Below are 20,167 nucleotides of genomic sequence, written 5' to 3' on the forward strand. Positions count from 1 at the left end.
CTTTCAAATAGGCATATTGGACGATAATGACAATATGGTACTCAACTGAAAGCTATTCGGGAATAGATTACGAATATGGTATGGGCGGCGCACCTAGTCGACTGCCCCGATCCTAAAACCCCTTCAAATAGGCATATTGGACGATAATGACAACTGAAAGCTATTCGGGATTATTGCAAATTTCAACAAAAATCAGGTAATAAATAAAGCTTTTATGAGCTTCAGACAACTAATCAGCATATCCATCTACATGACAGCTATATTTAAATACAGTCCGATCTTTGCCATATTTGGGTCGGATGGCGGGTGGCCTAAAATTACTCTGTTTTAAATTTCAGCAAAATCGGATGCAAAAAAAAGCTTTTATGGGCTTCAAACCCTTTATCTGGAGATCAGTCTGTATGGCAGCTATATATAAATATAGTCAGTTCTGAATTTGGGTCCATATTTGGTCCAATGTTGAGAGGCGTCAAACCACATACTGTTTCAAATTTCAGCTACGTAGCAAAAATTGCAAATTTTGCCCATGAACAGTCCGCTAAGGAACAGGGGCAAACTTCTCACATATCAAAGGGCCTTCTTTTTATAGCTGAGTCCGAACGGCGCACCGCAGTGCGATACCACTTTGGAGAGAAGTTTTTTCAAATGTCGCCAGCATTAGGAGGGGAAACCACCGCTGAAAATTTTTTCTGATGGTCTCGCCAGCATTCGAACCCAGGCGTTCAGGTGGACATGCTAACCACTGCGCTACGGTGGCCTCCCTCCTTCTATATGACAGCTATATCTAAAGATAGTCCAATATGAACCATATTTAGGTCAGATGTCAAGAGGCTTTAAATAGCCCACTGTTTCAAATTTGGGAAATAACTAAAGCTTTTATAGTCTTCAGACCCTTTATCGGCAGATCGGTCTTATGACAGCTATATCTAAATATAGTCCGGTCTAAACCATATTTGTGTCCTATGTTGGGAGGCGTAAAACTATTCACTGCTTCAAATTTCAGCGAAATCGGATAAAAAATAAAGCTTTTATGGACTTAAGACCCTTAATCGGGAGATCGGTCTATATGACAGATATATCTAAATATAGTCCGATCTGAACCATATTTAGGTCAGATGTCGGGAAGCATTAAACTACTCACTGTTTCAAATTTCAGCAAAATTTAATAAAAAATAAAGCGACCCTTTAGACCCTTTTTCGGCAGATCGGTCTATATAGCAGCTATATCCAAATATGGTCCGATTCAGGAACTTAACCAGCGTGTATCAAAAAGACGTATCTGTGACAACAACAGACGGACGGACAGACACACGGATATTGTAAAATCGTCTTAGAATTTTACAACGATCCGAAATATATATACTTTGTAGAATCGGAAATTGATATTTCGATGTGTTGCAAACGAAATGACTAAATGGATATACCCCCTATCTTACGATGGTGGGTGTTATAATTTGTTTTAAAGAATATTTTACTAAATTTTTTTTTTTTGAACAATTTTGACATTTTCTGCGAAAAGTTTTGTCTGTCACTACAGGTACACTTTAAGCCATACATTCTCAAACATTTTTTTCCGTTTTATTTTTTGCATGATATATGAGTAAGTTGTACCTGAACACTATCGAAAAGAAGATGATGAGTTTATGAATGCAGCTGAGTAACAGCAATAGTGTGTGGTGTCTCCCCGTCTCATTGTTCCACAATATTCCTAAGCTCTTGTGTACACACAGATCCCGAAAAAAGGAGATAGGATACCCTTTGCCTCCCATAAAGGATCTTAGCGTTGCATCTCTTCTAAGGGTAGTGGCAGAAATATCATTTGGCAGAAGGAAACAAAAAAAAAAAATAATCATAGTAAAAAAACTGGTGGCAGCAATGAAATCATTACCACACAATTTTTTTTATATGCTTCAATAAAAATAATATACTTGAAACTTTTTGGAGATTTCAAAGCTTGGCCAAATGTGGTAGTTAGAATAATAAGATAAAGTTAAAGATAAATAGAAATGTATAAAAAAAAATTGGCAAAAATATATAAAAATAAGTAGGATAAATTTGCGATCATGAATTGCAACTCAACGAAATAAAAAATAGTAAAGTTGAAAATTTTTGTTAGTTTCATTCGATATCGAAATATGTGCCAATTTTGATGACACATACTGGGACGTTAAATAGAACATCTCACGCCATATATAGTAAAGATGTGACCAAAATTGTGGTTCTTAGTGTCTTAAAGGCCATATCGGAAGATATATATATATACATTGGAGCTATATCTAAATCAGGACCGATTTTAATGAAATTTTACGCACATATTGGAACGTCAAATAAAACGTCTCATGCTAAATCATACGAAAATTGTGGTTTCTACAAGCTAAAGTCTATTTCGGATGAACCTATATCGGGGAACTATATCTAAATCTAAACCGAATTTTATGACATTTTGCACACGTATTAAGATGTCAAATAAAACACCTCGTACAACATCTTCTTAAGATCGGACTTAAAAAACCATATCGGAAAAAGATTTATATGGGAGCTATGTCTTTATCCAGACCGATTTACTATATATGAAGCTTAGCACTTGCATTGGGACTTTAAATAAATGTAGAAATGGGGCCAAGATTGTGCCCACTACACCCTTTAAAGTCCAATTCGGATGAAATATATATATGGGAGGTATATCTAAATCTGAACCGATTTTTATGAAATTTTGCACACATTTGAAGACGTCAATCAAAGCACCCCTTGCCAAAATTTGGTAAAGATTAGAAAAAAATTGTGGCTGCTACAGCCTTAAAACTCCATATCGGATAAAAGATATATATGGGAGCTATATCTAAATTTACACCGATTTTTATGAAATTTTTGCAATCAAATTGAAACTTTAAAGAAAACAATTCGTGCAAAATTTTGTAAAGATCCGACCAAAATTGTGGTTGCTATAGCCATATAATTCCATATCGGATGAATGTTATATATGGGAGCTACATCTAAATCTGGGCCGATTTTGAAGAAACTTTGCACACATATGAAGACGTTGGATGAAACACCTCATGCCAAATTTTGTAAAGATCGGACCAAAATTGAGGCTTCTTCAGCCTTAAAAGGCCATATCGGATGAAAGATATATATGGAAGCTACATCTAAATCTGAACCGATTTTTATGAAATTTTGCACACATATGGGGACGTTGAATAAAACAGTCCATGCCAAATTTTGTAAAGATCGGACAAAAATTGAGGCTTCTACAGCCTTAAAAGGCCATATCGGATGAAAGATATATATGGAAGCTATATCTAAATCTGAACCGATTTTGATAGAACTCTGCACAAATATGCAGACGTCAAATAGAGCACCTCATGCCACATTATGTAAAGATGGGACGGAAATTGACAGCATTCTACAGCATTTATAGGCCTTATCGGATGAAAGATATATAGGGGAGCTATATCTTAATCTGAACCGATTTTTTCCAAAGCGTTCGTCCTTGGGCCAAAAAGGAGACCTGTGCAAAATTTGGACCGTACTTGGCACAGCTGTTGGAAATCATAACAAAACACCACATGCAAAATTTCAGCCAAATCGGACAAAAACTACGGCTTCCAGGGGCTCAAGAAGTCAAATCAAAACATCAGTTTATATGGGAGCTATGTCAGGTTATAGACCGATTTTAACCGTACTTGATACAGTTGTAGGAAGTCATAAGAGAACACTACATTGGGAGATTGGTTTATATGGCAACTATATCCAAATCTGAACCGATATGGCCCATTTGCAATCCGCAACGACCTACATAAAAATTGAGTATCTGTGAAAAATTTCAAGCGGCTAGCTTTACGGGTTCGATCGCTATCGGGATTTCAACATAAGGACGGACAGACATGGCTAGATCGAATTTGAACCTCGAAATATGGACCTTATGGGGTATAAGGTCCATATTTCGGGGAGTTACAAACGGAATGACTAGATAAGTTAACTCTTATCCTATGTTTGAGGGTATAAAAATGTCAATTATCTTCAAAACAAGTAAGAGCTTGCTAAGTTCGGCCGGGCCGAATCTTATATACCCTCCACCCTGGATCGCATTTGTCGAGTTTTTTGCGCGGTATCTCTTTCTAGACAAACAAAGAATAATGAATAAGAACTGTTATGCTATTGGAGCTATATCAAGTTATAGTCCGATTCGGCCCATAAATGAATTGAATGCTGAACATTGTAGAAGTCCTTGTGTAATATTTCAGTCCATTCGGATAAGAATTGCGCCTTGTAGGGGCTCAAGAAGCAAACTCGGGAGATAGGTTTATATGGCAGCTGTATCAAGCTATCGATCGATTCAGACATGTATGTTGAAGATCATGAGAGAAGCCGTTGTACAAATTTTTTCTGCGAAATCGGATGAGAATTTCGACCTCTAGAGGCTCCAGATATTAAGATCCCAGATCGGTTTCTATGGCAGCTATACCAGGTTATCAACCGATTTGAACCATACTAAGCACAGGTTATAAAAGTCATTACAAAATACCTCATGCAAAGTTACAGCCAAATCGGATAAGAATTGAGTCCTCTGAAAGCTGAAGAAGTCAAGACCCCAGATCAGTTTATATGGCGGCTATATCAGGTTATGGATTTGCGCCATACTTAGCACAGTTGTTGGAAGTTATAACAAAACACTTCATGCTAAATTACAGCCAAATCGGATAAGAATTGTACTCTCTAAAAGCTGAAGAAGTCAAGACCCCAGATCGATTTATATGGCAGCTATATCAGGATATGGACCGTTTTCAACCATACTTAGCAAAGTTGTTGAAAGTGATACCAAAACACCGCGTGCAAAATTTCAGTCAAATCGGAAGAGAATTGTGCCCCCTAGATGCTCAAGAAGTCAAGACCGAAGATCGGTTTATATGGCAGCTATACCAGGCTATGTACCGATTTGCGCCATACTTAGCACAGTTGTTGGAAGTCATAACAAAACACTTCATGCAAATCAGATAAGAATTGTGCTCCCTAAAAGCTGAAGAAGTCAAGACCCCAGATCGATTTATATGGCAGCTATATCAGGATATGGACCGTTTTCAACCATACTTAGCAAAGTTGTTGAAAGTGATACCAAAACACCGCGTGCGAATTTTCAGTCAAATCGGAAGAGATTGCGCCCCCTAGAGGCTCAAGAAGTCAAGCAGCTATATCAAAACATGGACCGATTTGGCCCATTTACAATCCCAACCGACCTACACTAATAAAAAGAACTTGTGCAAAATTTCAAGCGTCTAGCTTTACTCCTTCGAAAGTTAGCGTGCTTTCAATAGACAGACGGACGGACAAACAGACGGGACAGACGGACGGACAAGGCTAGTTCGACTTAAAATGTCATAATGATCAAGAATATATACTTTACGGGGTTTAAACGCATATTTCGAGGTGTTACAAACAGAATGACGAAATTAGTATACTACCATCCTATGGTGGAGGGTATAAAAAGGCGATATGGATACGTTTGAAATTTTATATACAAAAAACAAATTTCTTTTGATACTTACCATTGTTGTTGATCTGGCCACTGTCCATGATGTTTTAATTATTCGGCGAGGGCTATAAACTTCAACTTCAAAAGCCTTGATGATAGTGTCCCTTCTTCTGGCTCTTCGCGGCTATCTTCTGCACTATATTGTCCCTTTTCAATTTTTTCCGTTGGTATTTGTTAATATCTTTTCGTGGTTAGCAAATTTGGATTAAAAATTTTAAGTATTTTTCCAATCCTTTTCTGAATTTTTATTAATTTTGGAGTTTTTGACAATTTCAAAAGAACGTATCGATATGAATATTTTTTCTGATATGTTTATAATTTGAAATCACGTTCAAAGGTATTGTGTTTTCAAAAGGTATTTTGTATATCAGAGTTTTAATAAAGTAGAACAAGGGTATCACAATATTGAGTAGAACCCATAAGGAAATATAGAATAGAAATAAAATGGTCTGTCGATACTTTTGAAGTCACAATGGACTAAACAGAGTTGACATGAGCCTGGTTGAAGACTTCCCTTCTGCTTTCTGCCCCTCTCAAGTTTGTAGAAATAAAGGGTGATTTTTTAACTATTATCTGTTGCGCAACACTGGTTTAAACAGCTCACGCATGTTTCGTGTTTTGTTTCACTCTCAAACATCTTTAGTTTGGTCTATAATTTAAACATGAATCGTCTTACAAACGAACAACGCTTGCAAATTATTGAATTTTATTATCAAAATGCGTGCCGGTTAAGAAACTTCATCGCGCGCTTCTTCCATTTTATGGACGAAGCTCATTTTTGGTTCAATGGGTACGTTAATAAGCAAAATTTTCGATTTTGAAGTGAAGATCAGCCAGAAGCATTGCAAGAGCTACCAATGCATACAGAAAAAGTCACAGATTGGTGCGGTTTATGGGCTGGTGGCATCATTGGACCGTACTTCTTAAAAGATGATGCGAATAGTAACGTAACAGTGAATAGTGAGCGCCATCGTGAGATGATATCCAACTTTACTTTTGCCCAAAATGCAAGAGCTTGACTTGCATGACATATGGTTTCAACAAGACGGTGCCACATGCCATATAGCACGCCTACTGAGAGGCGAGTTGGGTGAATATTTTATTTCACATTCGGGATCGGTCAATTGGCCGCTTAGATCGTACAGTTTAACGCCTATAGACCATTTTTTGTGGCGCTATGTTAAAGCTCATATCTATACAGACAAGCCCGCTTCAATCGACTCATTGGAAGACAATATTGAAGCATTTATTCGTGAGATACCGGCCGAAATAATGGAAAGAGTATGCCAAAATTGGACTAAGCGAATGGATCATTTGAGGCGCAGTCACAGTCAACATTTGCATGAAATAATCTTCAAACATTAAATTATATGGACCGTTATATCGATTCAAATAAAGATTTCATGCATTTTCCAGAATTTAATGGGTTTCTTTTTTTTGAAAAACTTTCCTATACCTCTTAAATCACCCTTTATATAACTGTAGGACACAAAGGTTATTTATATTCCAAATTTCTTCATGAACATTCCATTAAGGAACATGGGCAAACTTCTCATATATAAATACGTGATGTCCGATTCAAGTTTAAGCTCAATGATAGGGGACCTCTTTTTTAGAGCCGAGACCAAACGGCGTGACGCAGGGCGACACCTCCTTGGGGAGCAGTTTTAACATGGCTGTTATACCAAATGGTACAGTATCTCATAAATACCGCCAGCATTAAAAGGGGAAAACCACCTTTGAAAATTTTTATACCCACCACCATAGGATGGGGGCATACTAATCTAGTCATTCCGTTTGTAACACCTCGAAATATTGATCTGGGACCCCATAAAGTATATATATTCTGGATCGTCTCGACATTTTGATTCGATTTAGCCATGTCCTTCCGTCCGTCTATCGATATCATGATAGCGGTTGAACGCACAAAGGTAGCCCTTAAAAATTTTGCATAGATACTTAGTATTGATGTAGGTTGTTGGGGATTGCACATGGGCCATATCGCTTCAGATTTAGATATAGCTCCCATATAAACCGATCTCCCGATTTAAAATCTTGAGCCCCTTACAAGCCGCAATTTTTGTCCGATTTGGCTGAAATTTTGAACATGGTGTTCTGTTTTGACTTCCAACAACTGTGCCAAGTACCTTGCAGATCGGTCAAGAACCTGATATAGTTCCGATATAAACCGATCTCCCGATTTAACTTCTTGAGCCCTTACAAGCCGCAATTTTTGTCCGATTTGGCTGAAATTTTGCATATTGTGTTCTGTTATGACTTCCAACAACTGTGCTATGTACCTCGCAAATCGGTCAAGAACCTGTTATAGCTCCCATATAAACCGATTTCCCGATTTCACTTCTTGAACCCTTGGGAGCCACAATTTTCATCCGATTTGGCTGAAATTAAGCATATAGTATGACTTCCAATAACTGTGCTTAGTACCGTGCAAATCGGTCAAAAACCTGATATAGCTCCCAATTAAACCGATTTCCCGGTTTGATTTCTTGAACCCCTGGAAGCCTAAATTTTCATCGGATTTGGCTGAAATTTTAAACATAGTGATCTATTATGACTTCCAACAACTGTGCCAAGTACCGTCCAAATCGGTCAAGAACCTGATATAGCTCCCATACAAACCGATCTCACGATTTGACTTCTTGAGCTCTTGGAAGCCTCAATTTGTGTCCGATTTTGCTGAAATTTTACATTTAGCGTTATGATATGACTTCCAACAACTGTACTAAGTACCTTGCAAATCGCCCAAGAACCTGATATAGCTCCCATATAAACCTATGTCCCAATTTGACTTCTTCAGCCACTGGAAGACTCATTTTTTGTCCGATTTGGCTGAAATTTTGTACATTATGTTCTGTTATGACTCCCAACAACTGTGCCAAGTACGCTCCAAATCGGTATACAACCTGATATAGCTCCCATATAAACCGATCTCCCGATTTTACTTCTTGAGCCCCTGGAAGCCTCAATTTTCATCCGATTTGGCCGAAATTTTGAACATGGTGTTCTGTTATGATTTCCTACAAATGTTCCAAGTTCCGTCCAAATCAGTCTATATCCTGATATAGATCCCGTATAAACCGATTTCCCGATTTGACTTCTTGGGGGCTTTGGAAGCCGCAATTTTAATCCGACTTGGCTGAAATTTTGCACACAGTGTTCGGTTGTACCTTTCAGCAATTGTGCCAAATACCGACGAAATCGGTATATAAACTGATATAGCTCCCATATAAACCGATCTCCCGATTTGACTTCTTGACCCCTTACAAGCCGCAATTTGTGTGCGATTTGGCTGAAATTTTGGATGTGGTGTTCTGTTATGACTTCCAACAACTGTAATAAGTACCGTCGAAATTGGTCAAGAACCTGATATAGCTCCCATATAAACCGACATCCCAAATTTGTGTCCGATTTGGCTGAAATTTTGCACACAGTGTCCTGTTATGACTCTCAACAAGTGTGCCAAGTACGGTCCACATCGGTCTATAACCAGATATAGCTCCCACATTTTAGCAGAATGCATGGTGGCAGGTTCCCAATCCTTTCCAAAAGCATAAAAACCGTAACACACGAAAGCAAAAGACTTTCATGACCTAGTGGACTATACAAAAGGCTCACTTGGTATGCAAGAATATATAATGGTGGCCTATCTTGGCATTGTGTGTTCAATGTTGTAAACCAACGTCAATCACAAAGGAGCAGGAAACTCTAGGCATCAATAGTAACACACTGTTTGTTAGTTTATTACGAATTTTACTAAAAGACGTATTGCAGCAGTAGTGGCATTCCTCAAAGAGGTTTACTATCACCAACAATTTGGTGGTCAATGCTGATGACGTAGCTATTATGGAAATATTCCAGCGCTCTTAGGGATTTTATTCAAGAAGCGCTAAGACAGAAGTTATTCTTTTCAGTAGGAAATGAATACGAATGTGAATGTCTGAATATTTTGCTGGGCAGGAAATTATTGGGTTGCCCAAAAAGTAATTGCGCATTTTTCATATAGTCGGCGTTGACAATTTTTTTCACAGCTTGTGACTCTGTAATTGCATTCTTTCTTCTGTCAGTTATCTGCTGTTACTTTTAGCTTGCTTTAGAAAAAAAAGGGTAAAAAAGTATATTTGATTAAAGTTCATTCTAAGTTTTATTAAAAATGCATATACTTTCTTTTAAAAAATCCGCAATTACTTTTTGGGCAACCCAATACAAGTCCAACATTGCAAAACATGCTGATAGACTAAAGATTGAAAGAAAATAGTAAGAAAAAATTTTTGACAAAAATTTTCCATAGAAATAAAAATTTGACAAAATTTTCTATAAAAATGAAAATTTTCCATAGCAACAGCATATTGAGCCATTATTCTAAGAAAATAAAATCTCAATCATAACAAATTCGATTCGATATCTTCATAGGTAGCAAAGTATTTCATAAAAAGAATTTCCAAGATACTGCTGCTGCCTTACAACAGCCAAGCGCGGTATATCGCCTCTGCTGCTGTCAATTTGCCTATTGTAGTCCTATAAATGATGCAATTGTTGTTGCTGGAACATTGCCCTTCAATCTTAGGGGTACATTGGAATTTCCCTACACCTCTTATCATGGCAGACAAGGAGGGAGGGTGGTAGGCAGCCCTCCTTCCTGTTGCAGGCACAAGAAAAAACACACAAGACTCGCTCGCCACCATAGTCATTGTGACCATCATCATCATCGCCATCAATGGTCAATGGGTGTTGTTGGGTTGGGTTGAATTTAAGGAGGCCACCGAGATATTACGAATGTGCGCTATGCGGCTGGTGGGAAAATTTTATCTAAATCGGCGCAGGAACAAAAACATAAACGTTAAGCACAAACGATGGAGCAAACAACAACAAAACATAGCGCTGAGCCAAAAGTTCACTGATCACACAACAAAACCGTTCTTCTTCCTTTTGATATCATTTAAGAACTTTTGTCATATTGTGGAATGTTTTGTCGTCACTTTTTTCGTCTGTTGTTGTTTGCCTCGCCAAAGGAAATCTCTAATGTCCATAAATTAACGATGCAACAAAAACAAAATATCGAAACTGTGTGTGGAGAACAATAAAGAAATTGGATGAAGGTGTTAAAATATAAAGGATGTCGTTTTTATTCTTCTCATCTTTTGTATGAATCACCATAAACCACACAATAACGCAACGCAGCAGCAGCAGTGGCTACAGCGATAGCAACAACTACAACATCGCCAATAGCCAAGAGTGCACGAGTAGCCAAGGACCAAGGACCTTTTGAATTTTGTTTTGAAATAACGGTTGAATGGCGAGCATGAACGCAATAGCATTTTCCCCAATTTAATGACATGTAAAGTCCTAATTAAATACGACAAATCCAATTAGATGCAGAAAGCCCAATGCCTTAGAGATACATTCGATTACAAGGTCACATGAAGTAGTAGCGGGCCAAAAGTTTGAATCTGCTTTACAAGAATACCTGGAAGCTGGGCAAACATGGAGGAAAATATTTCGTAACTACTTGTCAGAAGCTAAAGAAGACCAATACGCTTGGAAATCTCTTACGACTTACGGATAAAATGGTATGTGACAACCAACTAAGGTTATTTCTATTATTATACCCTCCACCATAGGATGGGGATATATTTTTTTCCTCATTTCGTTTGTAACACCTCGTAATATTCGATAAAGACCCCATAACGTATATTCTTGATCGTCAAGACGTTTTAAACGGATCTAGCCAAGTCCATCCGTCTGTCTGTCGAAGCACATAAACTTGCGAAGGTGTAAAGCTAGGCGCCTGAAATTTTGCATAAATATTGGGTTGCCCAAAAAGTAATTGCGGATTTTTTAAAAGAAAGTAAATGCATTTTGAATAAAACTTAGAATGAACTTTTCTTTTTCTAAAGCAACCTAAAAGTAACAGCTGATAACTGACAGAAGAAAGAAAGCAATTACAGAGTCACAAGCTGTGAAAAAATTTGTCAACGCCGACTATATGAAAAATCCGCAATTACTTTTTGGGCAACCCAATACTTGCTATAAGTGTAAGTCGGTTGGGATTGTAAAGGGGCCAAATTGGTCCATGTTTTGATATAGCTGCCACATAAACCGATCTGGGATTTTGACTGCTTGAGCCGATAGAGGGCGCCATTCTTATCCAATTAGGCTAAAATCGTGCACGTGTCATTTTGTTTTGACTTCCAACAACTGTGATAAGAATTGTCCAAATTGGTTCATACCCTGATATAGCTGCTTATAAACCGATCTCGAATCTTGACTTCTTAAGCCTCTAGAGTGCGCAATTAGAATCCGATCTAGATGAAATTTTGCATGAAGTGTTTCGTTTTGACTTCCAACAACTATGCCAAGTATGGTCGAAATAGGTTCATAACTTGATATCGCTCCCATATAAACCGATTTCCCGATTAGACTACTTGAAATGAAGTTCAGTTTAGGGGGTGCTTTAGGACGTACCCCAAAATACTTGGCTCCAAAATTGGATATCAAACTCGTTTTCTACTCAAAAAATACCTTTCATTTGAGTCCATTATTGCCCATTTGACGTATCTTTAGGAGGAAAAGCGCCACCTAGACTTGAACGCAAACTTTAATGTCATATTCGTAATCTACTCCCTAATACCTTTCATTTGAGTCCCATACAGCCATGGTTGGCTAATATGCCCATTTGGGGATATTTGGAGGTGAGCGACCTCCCATTACTTGGACCTAATGTTTTATGCCATATTTGTAATCTACTGCCTAATACTTTTCATATGAGTTCCATATTGACATGAACTGTGAATATATCTGTTTAGAGGAGTTTTGGAGTTGAGAGGTCCCGCAGGGTACTTGGGCCAACATTTTAATAGCATATTAGTTTTCTGGTCTCCAATACCTTTCATTTTATACCCTTATTGTGCCCATCGGACCACTTTCCGATATGAGTGGCGTTTTTGGGGTAAGGGAGAGGGTCCGCCTCCTACCGATATCTAAAAAATTATGTAGCCTATGTTTCCTTCCAAACAAACGTACACAATCTATGAGAATTTTAAGAAAATCTGTTCAGCCAAGTATCATATAGTCACAATGGATCTAATGGCGTTTCTGAGGGTTGGCGTCACCCCCTATACTTCGATCTAGGCCCCATATTGAAATTCAATTGAGCCCCGTATTGAAATGAACGTCCAATATGTCTGTTTGGGTGAGTTTTGGGGTTGCGGCGGCCCTACGAATGCTAAGACTCAAATTTTAATACCATATTCGTATTCTACTCTTCAATACCTTTCATTTGATACCTATATTGTCCTGATGGGTCCACTTTTGATTTTGGGTTGTGTTTTGGCATAAGGGGGAGGGTCCGTCCCCCTTTCAATATCGAAAAATTATATAGCCTATGTTTCCTTCCAGACCAAACCACACAATATGCGAAAATTTCGAGAAAATCGGTTATGCCGTTTTTTAGTCTATACGGAACAAACAAAACGAGTACCAGATATCCGTGATTGGCTAATGTGCCCATTTTGGGCGTTTTTGTGGGGGTGGGGTGACCTATACTACGACATGAATTTGTATGTCAGATTTGCTATCTACTCCCGCATACTTTTCATTTGATACCCATATTGTCCTTATCGGTCCACTTTTGATTTTGGGTGATGTTTTTGAGGTAACGGTGGAGGGTCCGCCCCCATCCGTTATTAATAAATATTACTACTCCCTGACCATATTCGTAATCTACTCCCGAATACCTTTCATTTGAGTCCCATATTGTCATAATCGTCAAATAAACCTATTTTAAGGGGTTTTCGGACTGGGGCGGCTAGGTACTTGAACCCAACGGCTAGGTACTTGAACCCAACGGCTAGGTACTTGAACCCAACTTTTATGATGAAATTCGTACTCTTGAATAACTTTCATTTGAATCCCATATTGTTCTGATCGGTCCACTTTTTTTTTGGGTAGAATTTTTTAGGCAAGGGGGAGGGTCCGTCCCCCTTTCGCTATCAAAAAATTATATAACCTATGTTTCCTTCCAGACCAACCTACACATTTTTATTTATTTTTTAATTTAATTTAAGTTTATTTTATTTTTAATACCCACCACCGAAGGATAGGGGTATATTCATTTTGTCATTCCGTTTGCACCACATCGAAATATCCATTTGCGACCCTATGAAGTATATATATTCTTGATCACAGTAAAAATCTAAGACGATCTAGATATGTCCGTCCGTCGGTCCGTCTGTCAGTTGAAATCACGCTACAGTCTTTACAAATAGAGATATTGAGCTGAAATTTTGCACGGATTCTTTTTTTTGTCTATAGGCTATAGGTTAAGTTCGGAGATGGGCCCCCATATAGACCGATCGGCCGATTTAGGGTCTTAAGCCCATAAAAACCACATTTATTATCCGATTTTGCTGAAATTTAAGACAGTGAGTTGTGTTAGGCCCTTCGATATCCTTCGTCAATTTGGCTCAGATCGGTCCAGATTTGGATATAGCTGCCATATATACCGATCCTCCGATTGAGGGTCTTAGGCCCATAAAAACCACATTTATTATCCGATTTTGCTGAAATTTGGGACAGTGAGTTGTTTTAGGTTCTTCGACATCTTCCTTCAATGTGGCCCTGATCGGTTCAGATTTGGATATAGCTGCCATATAGACCGATCTCTCGATTTAAGGTTTTGGGCCCATAAAAGGCTCATTTATTGTCCGATGTCGCCGAAATTTGGGACAGTATGTTTAATTAAGCCCCTTGACATACTTCTGTAATATGGCACAGGTCGGTCCAGATATGAATATAGCTGCCATATAGACCGATCTCTCGATTTGAGGTTTTGAGTACTTAAAAGGCGCATTTATTGTCCGATTTCGCCGAAATTTGGGACAGTGCGTTGTGTTAGGCTCTTCGACATTTTTCTGCAACTTGGTCCAAATCGGTCCAGATTTGGATAAAGCTGCCATGTAGACCGATTTATAATCCCATTTCACTGAAATTTGACACAGTGACTTATGTTAGGCTTTTCGACCGATCTGAACCATATACTAGGTTCAGATCGGTTTATTTTTAGATATAGCTACTAAAAATAACAATATTTTGTTATAAACAATTTTTGCTTGTTTTATTTGATATTTTATTTTATTGTATTTTACACTATTTTTGTTTGAAATATATAATCAAAGCCGAATTGGAACAATTTGTCTGAAATTGAAGACATATCGTGGATTGAGAAGCTTGAAGACCTATTCCGAGTTGGAATAATGAACCTCAGGGAACTTCATAGAAAAATCTATATGTAAATATTTATAAGAAAAAAATAAGCAGCAAAGCCCAATTTTTAAGGAAACCAGATAATGGATGGGCATATCTAACACAACATAATGTCAACATAGAAACAATTCAAAAAAGGTAGCTATTGTTCAGAAAGACTTTACCAAGGATTTACTTTATCTTTGCTTGTGGTCATTTTGAACCATAATCGTTGCGTTTTTCTTAAAGACACCACAACGTTTTTATTTTTGAGTCGCCGTCTTCTATGTTTGCGTATCTTTGCTCGCATGAGATATTCCATTACATGGAAGATGCGACGGCCATAAGCCACAAACAAGCAGCTTTAATTTAATTGGTGTGTAACAAATACTCAATAAGGAGACAAAACCTGGCCCTAAGATAAGAAGAACAAAAAAATGCCCCAAGTGTTGACAGTTTCAAATAAAGCTGTCAGCTTTTCCCACATGCCGGGCGGCATTGCTGACGCTTGTAATACTTGTACTCCAGGGCAAATAGAATCCGTGTTACTCTTATGCCAGCCAGCTCTTACTCCCCATACTCTCATACCAAAGTGTTGTAAGTGTCAGTTTTTTCGCTTATTGCTCTACTTGACTATTTTATACAAGAAAACGAAGAAACGAACATAAGAACCTAAACAAAAACATAGGAAAAAAAAAGAAACCAACAGATATGATTATTTTTTGGTATTGCATAGCAACATATGCTGCGTATGGGGAGCCACGACCACCACGACCACCACAACCAGTGAGCGACACACTTTATTCTGGCAATGCACCACACTCACCGTCTAGTCTGGCGGATAGTATGGTGTATGATGGTATGCATTTCGATGTGTAGTCATGTTTGTCCAGTGATGCACGAAAACTATGCAACCAAAAGTGGTTTAACACAACCTCAGCATGGTTGCTATTCAAGCAAAAATTGAGTTTATTATTAGCCTGTCCGACTTTTTTGAGCTCTACGCAAAAAAGATGTGGATTTTGAAAAAAAAAATAAGGACACATTTTTTGCAAAAGTAATTTTGACAAAAATCTTTTGTTAATGATTTGAGGAAAAGGCCTAAATGGGAACTGAATACGCTCTATTCCTGTCGCAACTCGAAGGAAAAAGTTGGGCGCTCTGCAGGGGAACGGTGCACTGGGAGTTTGCAGTAGTGGTTTGACCGGTTATCACCCATGGCATTATGCTCTGAAAAGATGTGTCTTCTGGAGCATAGGGGCGGAAGTTTACCTTAAGTTTCTAGGGAATTATGGAAACATGTAGGCTACTGCCTTTGAGGCTTTGGAGAGGTTGTTGATGTAGAACAGGCTGCCCGATCAGGCTGTCAGGTTATACACAGATAGTCAGGCGGGTTTGAGGCTCTGGCATCTGGCCATGTGACGTCGAGACTGTTTAGGAGATGCAAAAAAAAACTTTAAACCGACGCGGATCAGATTTTGCTGAGTATTATCTCGGACTTCTAATAGTCCTTCTGACTGATCACTGCAACGTCAGATCAATGCGCTAGACATAGGGGGAAGCGGCGGTCTTCTGCAGGGTCTGTGATGACGAGAATATGTTGGAGATGGTCCAGCATCTTTGCATTATTGTTATTATAATTCGATTTGGACCCTCCTTCTGACCAAACCCAAACATTTTCCAATCCATTAGACCGAATTTGGTTGAAAAGGGCCAAATCGGTAAAACTGCCGATAGCTGTGCTCTGGCCCCTTCAGTCAAATAGTCTTCCCTTCCATTCGCACTTGTTATGTTATTACCATGCACTTAAACGATGCGTATCGTGCCATCCTCAAACTAGTCCTGGATAGAGATGGGTTTCTACCGGGTATATGTAATTTTGCAGATATATTGGGTATAAAAAAATTTCCAAACAATTTTTGATGATTTCGTATTCTTTGTATACAAACCTGACTTTCTGATCTCATAAAATCGGATTTTAGTTCTATATATAAGCGCTTATAGACCGATTTCCAGACTTAAAGTCTTTAGGCAATAAAATGGTAATTTTTCATCCGATTTTGATGAAATTTGGCACCGTGAGTTCTGGTAGACCCCTATCCATTTCTTTCAAGTGCCGCCCAGATCGGACTATATTTGGATATAGCTGCCCTATAGACCGACCACCCGATCACTCGATATAGGGTATTGATGCCATAAAAGATCCAGATGGCCAGGATCTGCTGCGTATCGTGTGGGTTGACTACGCGGTCACATCTTGCAAAGCATTATCCCGGACTGTTAATAGAAGTCCTGACTGATCATTGCAACGTCAGATCATTGATGACGTGGTGGACATAGGAGGAGGCCGCGGTCTTCTGCACGGAACAAGAATTTATCAAAAATTGTTTGGAAAATTTTTTTATATTTAAGAAATTTGCAAAATTATATTGGGTTGCCCAAAAAGTAATTGCGGATTTTTCATATAGTCGGCGTGTAAAAAAAGTATATTTGATTAAAGTTCATTCTAAGATTTATTAAAAATGCATTTACTTTCTTTTAAAAAATCCGCAATTACTTTTTGGACAACCCAATAAATACCCAGCTTTTGGGTATTTGTGACATTTTGCACATTTCGTTTTGGTATGACTTACAACAACTGTGTGAAGTATAACCTGATATAGCCGCCATATAAAACGAGCGTCTACAGGGCGCAATTCTTATTCGATTTGGCTGGAGTTTTTCGCGAGGTATTTTGTTATGACTTTCAATAACTTTGCTAAGTATGGTCAAAATCAATGCAAAACCTGATATAGCTGCCATAAACCGATCTCCCGATTAGACTTCTTGAGCTTCTAGAGGGCGCAATTCTTATCCGGTCCGGCCGAACTACGCTCTCGGTTTACTTTAACTAAGGTATACTGTTGTCTTGTATCAAAGTCAATTTCCTAACTATCACCGATATTTTAACCCTCAATTTAGCTTTATCAACAAGGCGCAAAATAAAGAATTTATTAACCTTAATACGAAGGCAAACATTTTGTGAAATAATCCTTCACCTAAGTAAAAGTTTCCTTAAAAACTTAAAAAAATTGAACATCTCTAAGTTAAGTTTCCTTATCTTTGCCTCAAATCTTTAAAATTAGGACAAACATTTTTTCAGTGTACCAAATGGCAATATCAGAATTCAACCAAACTTAATCTGTATGTCTACGGGTCTGATATCTAGAAGTGCCCATCTTGGCGTGGTCCCCATCGTCCTATGGCCTTATGTTGCACTTCCTCTCCATCGCCGTTCACCGTACTGCCGAAGCACAAGTATTATTAGTCTACTCATGCTTCTGTAGAGCCAGTGAACTATCTTAAAACTCAGGCACCAGTATCGAGACTTCTCAGTATACTCTTAGTCGTCTATGAAAACGACGTTCAGACCCCTAGGTCGAGCTTTGGAAAATTTTTCATAAAAAAAGATTTAGAAAAAAAAATCCTAAAAATTAATTAAATGTCGGCAAAATTTTTAATAAAAATAAATTTTGAAATGAAATAAAATTTTAAAAAATGTTTTACACAAATAAAATTTTTAAGTTCGGCCGGACCGAACTTTGGATACCCACCACCTCGGGTATATATGTAAACCACCTTTCGTCAAAATCCGGTGAAAAATGCATACCTTATACCCCATAGCAGCTATATTGAAATATGTTCCGAATTGGACCAAATACTAATAAGTATAAGTCATTGTTCAATTGTGTAAAACAAAATATTGGTCTTTTTGGTAGCTATATCCAAACATAGACAAATCTGAACCATATACGACGCTGATGTCGAGAAGCCTAACATAAGTCATTGCGTCAAATTTCAGCGGAATCAGATTAGAAATGAGCTTTTTATGGGGCCAAGACTTGAAATCGAGACATCAGTCTATATGACAGCTATAGCCAAATCTGGACCGATATGTGCCTTATTGCAGACGTATATCGAGTGGCTTAACTTAACTCAATGTCCCAAATTTCGTCGACATCGAACAATAAATGCGTCTTTTATGGACCCAAAACCTTAAATCAAGAAATCGGTCTATATGACAGCTATATCCAAATCTGGACCGATCTGAGCCAAATTGAAGAAGGAAGTACCAAATTTTGGCAAAATCGGACAATAAATTCGCCTTTTTATGGGCGCAAGACCTTAAATTGAGATATCGGTCTATATGGCAGCTATATCCAAATCTGGACCGATCTGGGCCAAATTGAAGAGGAATGTCGATGGGCCTAACACAACTCACTGTCCCCAATTTCAGCAAAATCGACTAATAAATGTGCCTTTTATGGGCCTAACACATTAAATCAAGATATCGGTCTATATGACAGCTATATCCAAATCTGGACCGATATGTGTCATATTGCAGAAGTATATTGAGGGGCTTAACTTAACCCACTGTCCCAATTTTTAGCAAAAATCGAATAATAAATGCGCCTTTTATAGGCGCAAGACCTTAAATTGAGATATCGGTCTATATGGCAGCTATATCCAAATCTAGACCGATCTAGGCCATCGATGGACCTAACACAACTCACTGTCCCAAATTTCAGCAAAATCATATAATAAATGTGGCTTTTATGGGCCTAAGACCCTAAATCGACAGATCGGTCTATATGGCGGCTTTATCTAAATCTAGACCGATCTGGGCCAAATTGAAGAAGGATGTCGAGTGGCCTAACACAACTCGCTGTCCTAAATTTCAGCAAAATCGGATAATAAATATGTCTTTAATGGGTCTAAGACCCTAAATCGGCGGATCGGTCTATATGGGGGCTATATCAAGATATAGTCCGATATGGCCCATCTTCGAACTTAAAAAAAGAATCTGAGCAAAGATTTAGTTCTATATTTATATTTTTAAAGACTGTAGCGGACAGTCGGACGGTCATGGCTAGATCGTTTTAGATTTTTGCGCTGATCAAAAATATATATACTTTAAAGGGTCGGAAATGGATAGTTCGATGTGTTGCAAACAGAATGACAAAATGAATATAGCCCCATCCTTCGGTGGTGGGTATACAAACCACCCAAAAACACCACCTCAAAACAAAAATTAACCTATCGAGACAATATGAATATCAAGTGAATGGTATTGGTATAATACGGATATTATATTGAAACTTGGGTTCAAGTACCCAAGGGTACGCTCCAACCCCAAAACTCCTTCAAACAGACATATTGGAGTTCATGTCAATATGGGGCTCAAATGAAAGGTATTGAGGAGTAGATAACAAATATGGCATAAAAATCAAACCCAAGTAATGGGGGTCACCCCACCTTCAAAATTGTCATATTAGCTATATGGGACTCAAATATAGGGTAGATAGGAGTAGGTAACGAGTATGGCATTAAAAAAAA

The 20,167-nt window shown here is 38.2% G+C and overlaps 1 protein-coding gene across 2 annotated transcripts in view; it reads right to left on the reverse strand.

Annotated features, from left to right (window-relative positions):
- The window catches only part of LOC106088132 (heterogeneous nuclear ribonucleoprotein R), a 438,953-nt gene that overhangs the window by 145,642 nt on the left and 273,144 nt on the right, over positions 1-20,167 (reverse strand). Inside the window, exon 1 of one of the 2 annotated variants that reach the window (XM_013253457.2) lies at positions 5,544-5,829. The exons of the other annotated variant lie outside the window; for it this stretch is intronic. Within the exon in view, the coding sequence (XP_013108911.2) occupies positions 5,544-5,571 (28 nt within the window). The 5' untranslated portion in view covers positions 5,572-5,829. Of the gene's footprint in view, positions 1-5,543; positions 5,830-20,167 lie in introns of those variants that run through there. 2 annotated transcript variants of the gene reach the window in all.

The sequence above is a fragment of the Stomoxys calcitrans genome, chromosome 2 (genome assembly GCF_963082655.1).
Source record: "Stomoxys calcitrans chromosome 2, idStoCalc2.1, whole genome shotgun sequence".
In the NCBI taxonomy this organism is placed as follows: domain Eukaryota; kingdom Metazoa; phylum Arthropoda; class Insecta; order Diptera; family Muscidae; genus Stomoxys; species Stomoxys calcitrans.